This window comes from Xenopus laevis, chromosome 9_10S, assembly GCF_017654675.1.
Source record: "Xenopus laevis strain J_2021 chromosome 9_10S, Xenopus_laevis_v10.1, whole genome shotgun sequence".
Classification (NCBI taxonomy): Eukaryota; Metazoa; Chordata; class Amphibia; order Anura; family Pipidae; genus Xenopus; species Xenopus laevis.
Genome location: NC_054388.1, coordinates 66,222,658 through 66,235,105, shown reverse-complemented (window position 1 = coordinate 66,235,105; position 12,448 = coordinate 66,222,658). Strand labels below are relative to the sequence as shown.

At 38.9% G+C, this 12,448-nt stretch overlaps 1 protein-coding gene across 1 annotated transcript in view; it reads right to left on the bottom strand.

The window, feature by feature from the left end:
* gad1.1.S (glutamate decarboxylase 1 S homeolog) overlaps positions 1 to 4,447 on the bottom strand; it is a 37,964-nt gene extending 33,517 nt beyond the window's left edge. The window contains exons 1-2 of the mRNA XM_018238851.2: positions 4,041 to 4,447; positions 2,629 to 2,779 (exon numbers count right to left, since the gene is read on the bottom strand). Of these exons, the coding sequence (XP_018094340.1) occupies positions 2,629 to 2,698 (70 nt within the window). The 5' untranslated portion in view covers positions 2,699 to 2,779; positions 4,041 to 4,447. The remainder of the gene's footprint in view (positions 1 to 2,628; positions 2,780 to 4,040) is intronic.
* Positions 4,448 to 12,448: the final 8,001 nt, after the last annotated feature.

The window sequence follows — 12,448 nt, the reverse complement described above, 5'->3', positions numbered from 1 at the left end:
TTTTAACATAGCAATTCATGATACAGAATACATATAGGGAGAGGTATGTAACATAAATATATATAGAAATACAACTAAATCAATGATGAACAGCTTAAATAGCTCAGACACAGACAAACAGACATATGGATAACAAATATGAATAGATGATATACCAACAGATAATAGATAAATAGATAAAAACTAGGTGTATATGCTGTAGGCATACATTATATACAGCAAGCTACATCAGTGATCCATATATTTAAGACATAATATAGAGGTATATACTGGGTAGAAATATACATAATTATGGGTTAACAAAATCAAATTTCATTAGGTCAGACAAATAATAATAGATAGATGATGGATAGATTAATAGATAGAGACAGATGATGATAGATGGATAGTAGATAGGTAGATTATAGCTAGGTAGGTGTTAAATAGATATAGATAGATAAACCTGATTTAAATTATATAGATAGATCCATAACAGATGATTTATAAGTGTTGCAAATGTTACAAATTAAATTATAAATATTAAATATATATATATAGATATATAATGGGTAATGTAGCTAAACTAAACACACATACCTACAGATAGAGAGTAGGTAGGAAATATACACATAAATAAGTATGTATAAAAACAGCTTCTGCTACATCATTGATCAGTAGATCAGACAGACAGATATTTAGATAGCTCAACAAATAGACATATAGATAACTGACATGGGTAGCTATAGATAGTTGCTAGGTACATCGACATAAGTTAAAATAAAACATAACTAAATTGATTATCAGTATATTAGATACATGATAGTTATATATACATAATGACAGCTGGATACTAGATTGATAAATAGGTGATATATAGATAGATAAATTGATACTAGGAAGAAAATAAAAACATATAGAAATCCAGATAAACAAATTATTGATAGAATAGACATGACAGATGATATATAGATTGATAACAGACAGACAGTTGCTTGAAAAGATATAGAAAAACCCTGATTTAAATGACAAATATAGATACATGCATGACACATAATCTATAATTATAGCAAACACATGAAACAGATTAAACGATTAAATAGAAAAAATATGGTTTTAATAAACATACATATAGATATTTTCTAATGTAGTTAATCATGATACAAAATACTTATAGGGAGATCGAGGTAGATAATACACACACACACACACATATATATATATATATATATATATATATATACTGTATATATAGAAAGACAACTAAATCAGTGCTGAATACTAAAATGGATACTGGGTAAAATGTAGATAAAAATAAAGTCAACAGAATCAAATATAATTAGATGAGACAAATAATAATAGATAGATGATAAATAAGATAGAGACTAATAATGATAGGCAGATAAGTAGGAATGTAGGTAGATAGGTAGAGAAAATCATTTTTATCTATTCCTTATGCTCCCTGCATTGACTTATACAGCAGGACTGAAGCAATATATTTCTTAAGCAGTAACCAGAGGTAAATCAATTTCCCTAAATCAAACAAATGCAAAGGAACTGTTCCCAAAGATTGTATAGAGACAATATGGGAGGAAGAGTATCGGATGGCAGACAGGTATGTGTGCGGGTAAAAGGGTCTCCCCCCCCCACACTGGGTTGGGTTGAGACAGAAGTCACATGGGCGGGGGGTATTGGGGCTCAGGGCTAAATAAATGACCCCAGAAAACAGAATTAAATCAGATATGTGAATTCAGGCAACTCTGCATCCCTCATTCTATAACCAGCAGGGACAGGCAGAAAGCATTCTGGGTATCTGATTAAATCCACAGCTGATTACTCCCCCCCACCAAGACCGTACATTCCCATTATACACTATACCCACCCCTATCAATGACATTCTATGAACTATTTTCTAGCTCAAGTGATTAGATTGGTATTCACCAGCACAACACAAACTTTTAATAAGAAGACCAATAAACAAGTCACCAGGTAAAATCTCGTCAGGTCCCATTGACTAAAGGCTAAAGGTTTTTATTGGCTAATGAAGTCTATTCAGATTAATGCCATGTATTAGGAACACAGTGCAATGTCCAGAGAGCTCAAGGCAAATGCCTTTATCGTCTCTTTCTCTGATTTGTGAGTTTGATCCCCCCCATTCTATTTCGTTCCGGAATGATCACAATAATGACTCTCTGTTCATGCATCAGAGCCCCTGCATCCTCCCCAGACTCACAGCCACTCTCCCTTCCCTCTCTTTGTCTATGGCCATCATGTCATCCACCTTCCCCCTTTTCTACAGAGTAGCTTAAATTGGTCAGGCAGAGCTGGGGTGAATTTAACCCCCCACACACCCCAGCCTCCTCTTATTGCCAAGTACAATGCTGTCCACTTACATCTAATTTAGTCCCCAGTAGCTATAATTACTAACAAAATACTACATAAAAGGAGTTAATTACAACGACTGCAATTCAAATCACCAGCAACAGCCTTTCAGTCGGCTGACAGATTTTGCCTTTTATTTGTTTTCCTTTAAATATTATTCCACCCTCCAAACATACAGCTCCCCGCACAGGAAAGGGAACATTTTATTTTATTGCATTTCTCCTTGTTCTGCTAAACTGGCAGGACAAATACAAAAAAATGGTTTCCTACTTGTGGGTCGTAGATTGATTGGATTGGTGTCCTGGTTGGTATCCGATGATGAAGGTGAAGATGATGCCATCTCTCCAGAGACAATCCTTTTGGGCTAATGATTTTGCCTAATTTTCACAATCCCCTTTGAAGACTGGATAGGGAGATCCACCTCAAATACAGAAGGAAAGTCATTGTTAAGATCAAGAAAGCACAGACTCAATAAATCCAATTTAACAGAAGATGCCAATGGCAAGTCTGTGTCCTGGTGGCAATGACCTAGATCCCAATTCTGCTGCGAGCACTTGGCTAATAATAGGAGAACTTCCTGGGCCATCTCTGGCCATAAGGGCTCCGAGGAGGCAAAAGTCGTTTGAAGTGACATTATTTCCAGGCTTTTGCCTAAGCGATTTGTCCTGCGTAGAACAGACTGGCTCAGCGGAGCATGCAATCTCCAGTAATTGTATCAACGGGCACTGAGCTCTCTCATAATGACTTGTGTCAGGGGGGAATAGCACAGGGATGGGGGACAGAGATTAGCACACCAAATTATTTCAACACAAAGAATACAAAGAGTTCTGAAAATACTGGCTTTGTAAATATGCCTTTTGTGTTTCTCATCCCCATAAAATTGTACTTGTGTGTGCTGGGCTGCAATGAAGGTAAGTAGGATGTACAATATAGATATGAAAGGCTATTTGTATGAAAAAGAAGAAAACTATTTAAAGTTTTTAAATGCATACCAAGCAAGAGCTGTCTATCTATCTATCTATCTATCTATCTATCTATCTATCTATCTATCTATCTATCTATCTATCTATTTGTCTGTCTGTATTCTACTTTATTTCTTTCTACATAATACAAAGACATTGATATATAAAATGTGTGTGAGCATTTCTCTGCTGCTGTAAAATAAACAAGAACCCTCACTGATTCATTAGGCTTGTGTGTTTCTGTGTGCCTAATTGATAACTAAATACATTTCTTGAATGTCGGCGCATGGATCAGGTTAGCGTCACCTTCTGCAGGTTTTCTTTTTCTTCCAATGAAATCAAATATTCATTAGAAATGAATAGATCAAAGAAAAGATAAGTGTGGTTTATGGGCACCGCTGAGAGCAAGGTGAGCTCTGTATCTCCTTGAATGAGATACCATGGGATGGTGACCAAGGGATGGTGTAACAGGTTATATTCTCACTTGTGAAAAGATTCCTAGCTTATCCTGATTTCTTTCTTTCTTTCTTTCTTTTTCTTTCTTTCTTTCTTTCTTTCTTTCTTTCTTTCTTTCTTTCTTTCTTTCTTTCTTTCTTTCTTTCTTTCTTTCTTTCTTTCTTTCTTTCTTTCTCTATTTGTCTTTCATTATATCATATATTGGTCTGACTATCTGTCTGCCTGTCTGTCTATCTATACAAGCAAATAATTAAAGCAGCTTACCTACTACTGTACCTGGAGGGTCCCAAATCCAGAGCACTTTAGTCCAACTGACTGGAGTGTAGACCTAGCAGCTTTGCCAGATAAACTCCTCTTTATACAAATTCCAGAAAGGAAAGATGTTTGAATGTCAATGGGGGCACAGGAAGGGATAAGGGATGCCCTGTCTCCTCCACAAGTGCTTGGATATGCTATTTTGAAGGCAGGCAGGAGAGGCAGTTGATGTGTGCGCACAGGTTTGAGTCACTGACGCCTCCTCTAGTCCACACAGTGAGTAGGGAGCACATCACTTGCTGAACAGCTCGTGTGTCCAGCCACAGGCTAACGTGACTGACTTTTCACTGTTCCTTTATGCCTGCAGGTGGTAGAGCAGTACATATGGAACACTGGGGCTGTACATTATACAACCATCACACACATTTCCCATGGAAAAGCCCTCATCTATTATCCCCCACCCCCCAGAGAGTTTCAGATTGGGGGGGAGGGAGAGATATAGTTGTACAGTTATTCCCCTGCTACAGGGGTTAATCAACACTTATAGTTATATGACTGCATGAAACAATAGTGTTGTGATTGTATAACATTCATTAATTATTCTTGGCAGCTTTCAGTCATTCCTGATCTCGTCGTTGCTTTCATTTTAGCATTTTCATGCCATTATTGACATCATTCATTTCTTAAAGTTTGTCTCCCTACAATTCGACCCATTTGTTTTTATCTTATTTCATTCAATTTATTGTTTTAGTACCTGGAAAAGGTGTGTCCAACGTAAACTGTTTAGTACAGTCTACAAATATTCCGGGTGTCCTTTAAATGTCATTAAATCCTTCATGCAATTTTATCTGGATGACGGATGTTGCTTGTTTTGGACACTAGAGGGCAACGCAGTACAAGCAAATAAATCCATATCACGAACAATGAGACTTTTGCAATAAAAAAAAAAAATCGTTTTTGAAATGAATATGTAAGTTTGGGGGAAAAACAAGATTGATTTCTTTAAAGGTTTTATTTAAAGGTGGCATAGACTTTGGGGTGGTATCGTCATTTGCTAAAATAAAGGTAAATATCCAACAAACCAAATACACAACTTTTATCTTAAATCCTAGGATTTTATTGACATTTCTGAATTTTTCTCTTCATTAAAGTAAAAACTGATGTCAGATATGGGTGACATAAGAGAAAGCATCCCCAATACAGAGCAATATTCATACTTCTGTCTGTTCAGCACCACAGACAGCGACAGTTGCAGCCTGTCTGAATGTGTAACACTGCTGCTGGGAGCGATGTACTAAAAAGAGAAAAAAAACCCACTGAGAACATTAAGTGGGTTCTTCTTGAAATGGCATCTTGTAATACACATGGAAGTACGGTCTAATATAGTGCAGACTTGTTGTATCCAGTTCTCTGGTATCATGTCTATCCTATTTTGACCCATGAGAGCATTGGAATGTGTCATCAAGCAACCACCCAACCTTCTCCACTTCACCCTTTACCTCCTCCTCTGTTTCCTCTTCTCCTTAGTGCCTCCTACTCTTCCATCTCTTCTCATTTCCCCCATCTCAATCACTATCTTCTCTACAACCCTTCTTGTCCCATCACTCTTGTCTAGTTATAATTTACATAATTCCTTATTCATTCTAACTTCTCGATTCCCCTCCTCATTCCCTTCACTGTTGCTAGTAATCCCTATACCTCTGTCATACACTTCTCCCTACTATCTTCTCCAGTCCCACTTCTTACTCGTTTGTCTCCAGTTTTTCTTACTATCTTATGTATTCATCTTCTTCCCTTCACACCTGCCTACTCTTCCCATATCATCTCTCCCTTACTTTCTCCAGTCCAACTTCTCTATTCCTTCTCTTTCTGTCTCAATTCACTTTATTTTAATGCCTTGGTTCCTTTCTTCTCCTGTCTCGTCTCCTGTTCTTCTGCACTTTATATATTTACTCCTTTTTTTCTGTCTGCTTGTTCTAAGGACTCGTGCCAGTCTCTGTTCCCATCTTCACTCTTCCCACTCCTGCTTCCCTGGTTAGCCTTTCTCATTTGTTGCTTAGGTTAGCATTTTGCTGCTTTGGTGGTTTCACAACATTCTTTGTGTGTTTAGACAGATGTACCCATGTAATGAAGTGTTGTACACAATCTCACTGAGCTGTTTCATGGCAGGAGGTCTGTTTAAACCTGACACCATTACTTCCTCTCCTGAGTTTGCTTCTGAACCCTAAAATGCCCTGCCTATTGTCATACTTCTTCATTTTGATGGTTTTTACCAAATAGCTTTAAAGTGCATTAGTGGAGAATGGTGGGACACCTAGTCCTAGGGGGATAGGATATGTAGCTGTTGCTTTCACACATACCCATTTTACTTTTCAACCAATTTCCATGTAATTAGAAATGTAAAACTCTTCTTTCAGTTATCTCCTAAAGATTATACTGCAAATTCTAAGCTTTCTTAAAGGAACAGTTCAGTGTGACAAAACAAACTAGCTAAATAGATAGGCTGTGCAAAAGAAAAAATATTTCTAATATAGCTAGTTAGCCTGGAAATAATAAGCATGCAGAGCCAATTGTAATCCCACAGGTCACTGGAGTGGCTTTCAATGAGAAGGCTACATCGATCAAATTGGAGATATGATCTCTCAGCAGATGTTATCAATGCATATCCAGTTATATTGTCCTGCTGATTTATTCTTCATGTGCTTGTTTTAGACAATTTGATAAATCAGTCTCATAATAACACAACATTTAGTGATACTATCACACATATCACCATAACATGTTTCATAAATACACTCCAAAATGCTTTGCCAAAAGATAGCAAACTTAGAAATAACACTGTACACTGGGGGAGGGAAGTTTAAAACCCAATGCAGCATGGACTGTCTAAACAAAATATATAGCAGGGGCACTTGTATGTGACCCCCGGGTCAGGAGAACAATTAAGGTAGGCCTAAACTGGTAGTAGGTTAGTCTCATATTCCTGTTACTCAGCATAACCATGGTAGCTTCCAATTTAGCTAGAGATATAGTAAAGAAGGATTTCATAAATCAGGCTTTCCCACTTGCAGAACTTTTAGTTGTTGGTGGGAAACTGGGAACCGCAGTTAAACAACATCATGAGGGAAAAAAATTGGCCTTTGTGCATTTTTTGGTTTTTACAGGGAACACCTATCACTATAAAGTGGCTATAAGAGTTGAGTTCTTTTTCATTTTACTCTTGATAATATGATGGAGATACATGAAGTTGTAATCCAGCAACATTTAACTGCCATGGAAGGTTTATGTCCCCTTTAAACATATTCTAGTGTTTCTTTATACTGAGTGTTCAGTTATCTATAGTTGTATGCCTTTTGTTGCTCAGAGAGGTGACTGGCACCTTTAAGGAAATTAGATCTGCTTAATTATTTAATAGGTGCATTTGAACACTAGGTTCTCTGTTATCAGTACCAGGGTTTAAATGCTGTGATGCTACACTGGAGAGAGAACAGGAGGCAGGAAACACATCCTCTGTGTCAGCAGGAACAGATAACCTCTGTAATGGCTAGTGGTGTTCCAGGAATGTCTATTATCACCTAATTACTATTCCTTTCCTTTCAATGTATGCATTCTGTAGATAAGCATTATTCTTTCATCCTTCATTTCATGAAGGCTATTCGGGCAATTGATTTAATTAGGTTTGGCACATAAAGAAGGTATGTGCTCTCATCAGATATGATGTAATTGTTTTATTTTACAGTATGTGATCTCATTGTTTGATCGTATATAAGACTTCATAAATGCAAACTTCTTCAAGGGGTAGGAAGAATACTGAATGACACATTGCCAGTTAGTTATCCAGCTAGGTTTGCTGCTTTGCATATGAGAAGTCCATCTCATCTCTTATGCCACCATAGCCAGATTTCTGTTTTTACCCCTCTCCGTTTGCTTATCCTTCACAGTTTCCTTTCCTACCCCCCATCTCTGTAATTTGCCTGTGCCATAATGGCCTGAAAAGCAGTTGCTGTTACTATTTTTCTCTAAAGTAAGCCAATTGTCACCTTACTCCCATTATCCCTCTTCGAATCGGCATAAAAGTAGAATGGGGGGGGCATGTACATGGCCTGCATTCAGCCCAGGACCAAATAGTTCTGTCATTGCTCTCCATTTTCACAAGTCTGTGTACATATCTACCCTCAGAGTGCTGCCATAAGAAAAATTGGAACCCCCATACATCAAAATGATCTGGTGCAGGGCCCTTTGTAAGCAACACCAAAGCAAAGGTATTTCCTTGCCTACTTATGAGTGGCAGATTCCAGTATTGCTGCATGATGAAAATACCTCTACAGTAGTCCTGTTGGTGAGTCTATCTCTGTCTCTTCCTTTATTACCTTTAGCTTTCACCATGCTGGTTTCAAGACATGAAATGTTATGCTAAAAAAGGGTATTTGCCTGTATGTATAGCTAGGGGAGACAAAATATGCCTCCATAGCAAAAATAAGAATAAGGGCATGCAGCAGAGGATAACTAATTTTGGAAATGGGGGAGGTTCCAATTCCAGAAAATATCTTTAATGTGATATGCAAAGCAGCTCACAGTTTAAGTAGTTATTCATTGGACCAGTTCCTTTTTTTTCTTCCCACCCTTCCTGTGCCATCCGGTCTGTGCCCACCACTAAATCTAGACAGGGGTAATGGTGTATTGGGACCATGGAGGGGCCAACTTTACCTTGGGTGACAAATCTACACGACTAAGCTCTGCTTCCTAGAACTGCTATTTAATGGTACCTACATCATCCATATATCATCAGGAAATACTTGGCTGATAAAGAGACATGTTGAGCTTATTATAGGAAAAAGTCATAGATCCATTAGTTGTTAGATAACTAACATGCATGTGTTCATTACAATGGCTCACTTTTGTTCAGCCCAAGCTGCCATTTCACAGCGGTTCTGTAAACAATTCAAAGGACAAATTCTTATGCCATGAAAGATATATCATTGATGATTTTGAAATAAATATAAGTACTGATAGTGGAGAATGTTATTAGGTGTATCATTATAAAAAGAAAGCCTGAATGTAAAATATGTGCCATTTATATATGTAAAATATTTAAGGTGCTAAATTGAATGTTAAAGTTGTATGAAAAAAAAGACATGTTATTTAGGCCCACAAGGGGGCACTATGTATCAATGTTGATAGCTTGTTCTGCAAGGCAGATAATATATCCCCATGGGTGTCTTTTCTGCCACTAGAACCTAAAAGTGCTGAATCTGTGTTGCTGTCACATCACACAGTGTAAGCTGCAGACAAAAGATTTCGGCATTCTTGTGGGCAGAAACTATAATCAGGGTCATGCTATTTTCCTGACTAATCTGCTGTAATGATTACGGTTTGTTATAATGGCAGATCTACTGCTGAGACAATTGCTGAACTGAGTCACAGAGTCATCACAGAATATCACGTGCTTAGCACTAATGTTCCACTCAGCTCAGTCCTTGAGGAGCACTCACAGGACAAGGCTTTGGGATCCCTCTAATTATCAATTAATTAAACAATTAACTTCATCTTGCAAAGCAAAATGTTTCTGAATGTACTGTCCTGAAAACATAATCTGGTGGCATCACTGGAGGCAACAAATTTAGTCTGTAATTCTGGTGGAAAAGATCAGAACAACTCAGTTACTATCTGGTTTAGTCCTGGCTTTCATTTAGGTGTCCACACTCAGGCCATTAGCCCATCCTTCAGGTGACAGACCCAATGGTGACATCACAAGTTGGTTTAATGGCCACGTTGAATTATTCTGATTTACCCAAGAGCCGATGAGATCCCAAGAGAAGTATGGCCCTATCCCAATTAAGGCTGGCCAATGGCTACCATATTGTTTTAATGTTTACACAAGTTTACCTATTGAAGCTGGGCATTTGTGCAGTTCAAAAATCAGCAAAGTTCTATATTGCACATATTACTCACCCATAGTGTTGCAGGGGATGCCTGGGGCAGAGGAAACATATTGTATAATATTCAGAAGAATAGTATCCCAAGGCCTATGTTCAGACAATCAGTGAATCTACCTTTTGTTCTCCTTTAACTTTTAGACAGCTATTTTGCAGAGCCACGTGCACAGATTTGTGGAAGTTTTATATCCTCTGTAAAGGTGACAAACCCCTTCAAACCTGGTCAGGTGAAAATCCTGCTAACCTGTGCTACGTACATAAATCATGCATCTACTCTACACTCTAAATTCCCAAAGTAGGCATTCTGTATATTTTGAAGCCTGCCAGCCCAACTATTCTCCATGGCCAATTAAGGAAAAAAACAAAGGGCTGAACTTAATTTTCAATCTGAATTAACTATGAAACTATTTAAATGTAGCCAATGCTTTTGGAGATCCTTAGTATACCTCAAAAGTTATAAGAAGTTAATTTGGCCCCAGTAGTTGATATCAGCTGCCATGTTTCATTGGCCCTACCTATTCAAAGGGTGTACAGTTTATACATGGTTTTAAAGTGAATGTAAACCTCACATAAAACTCTCCCAATTCACTCCCCTCTACAATATATATTTTTAGCTGATGTTGAGGTTTGAGGTATTCTTCATGCCTCTGTGACAGAGAGAAGCAGGGCTGGAACTAGGGGTAGGCAGAGCAGGCACATACCTCTACTCTACATACCTTTCACTGCTGCCTACCCCAGTCTGGTCTGCAGAGTCCTGCAGTGCTCTTTGTACTTATTTGCACACGTACGTGGGGTGGGGGATGTGTATGTGAGAGGGTTGACTTGGCCGGCCAGTGTGCATGTGGTGGAGCGCAGGACCGCCATCAGAAATCGTAGGGCCCCATACGACAAAATTTCCTGGGTTCCCTGGGCTGCGCCCACCGCAAGCGCCACCTACAGGTCCGCCTACCCCACCCCATAGGTCCGCCCCCCACCACACAGTCACCACACAGTAAAAAAACAAAAAAAATATTGTTGGCTCGAGTTCCCACATGTTATTAAAAAATAAAAAGATACTGGTGCCCCCCATAAAAAAAACATTTGTGGCCAGGCCCCCGCATTAAAAAATATTGGTAGCTAGGACCCCACATGAGAAAAAAAAATTGGTGGCCAGGGCCCCTTAAACATCCATGCCTTCCCAAAGTCAGCAGCTCTCAGAAAGATGGGGGGCCGGCTAATCAAGTAAGTGTGGCGTGGCAGGGCCCCCTTACCCTCGGGGCCCCCTACAACTTTCCCCCCTGTCCCCCCCTGATGGCGGCCCTGGGTGGAGGGGGAGACATGGCTGGCAAGGGCAAATAATGTCTTGAGCTGTATTCGTGGGAGGAATGTGTTATTCATCCACTGTATAGCGCACTGGTAAGGCCCCATCTAGAATATACAGTTTTTGTCTCCAGCACTCAAACAGGACATTAGTGATTAGAGAGTGTCCAGAGAAGGACAACTAAGCTGGTAAAAAGTATGGAAAATGTTATCTATGAGGAAAGACTGGTCAAGTTGGGGATGTTCACGCTGGAGAAGAGGTGCTTGAGGGGTGAAATGATAACTATGTATAAATATATAAGGGGATCATATAATAATCTCTCTTATGCTTTATTTACCAATAGGTAAGAAGAAAGGAGGTTCCATCTAAATATTCAGAAGGTTTTTTTTTACAATGAGAGCTGTAAAGATGTGTAATTCTCTCCCTGAATCAGTTGTACTGGCTGAAATATAAGATAGCTTTAAGAAGGGCTTGGATGGCTTTTTAGTAAGGGAGGGAATACAGGGTTATGGAAGCAGGTAGTACAAGTTGATCCAGGGACCAGTCCCATTGCCATCCTGGAGTCAGGAAAGATATTTTCTCCCTCTGAGGCAAATCGGAGAGGCTTCAAATGTTTTTTTGTCTTCCTCTGGATAAACTAGAAGTTAGGCAGGTTGTACATAGACTTAAAATGTTGAACTTGATGGATGTGTGTCTTTTTTTAACCTAACTTACTATGTTACTTTGATATTTCAAAACTACAGCTCGGCACATGCTGTAATGTAACCTTGGTGTAAAAAGTGCAAACATAGTTCATAAGGGGTGCAGTTAGACTAATTTCCATACTCCTTAGTCACTTGGCCTAAAGGTAAAAAAAATAAAAGGGTTGCCACAGGGTCTGTATTTTACCGGCCTAAAAATGATGCTTTGGCTTAGTGTAAATAGGGAAAAAAATTCAAATATATAGGAAGGCTGGTATTTTTTCTATAAAAGGTGTAGTTTGGACTCACTTTCACCGAAAAGCCAAGGCGAGCCCTTTATCCCTGGCCCTGACCTCCCTGGCCAAAAGGACGGGGTCCTTTTATCCAGCTCCCTCTAGCCCAAAAGCATACTGTATAAGGGAGAAGGAAACAAAAATAGTATCTGAGAAGGTCCCCATCATTTGCGCCCTCAGCAGTGCCTGGTTTCAGGGAGATACTGAG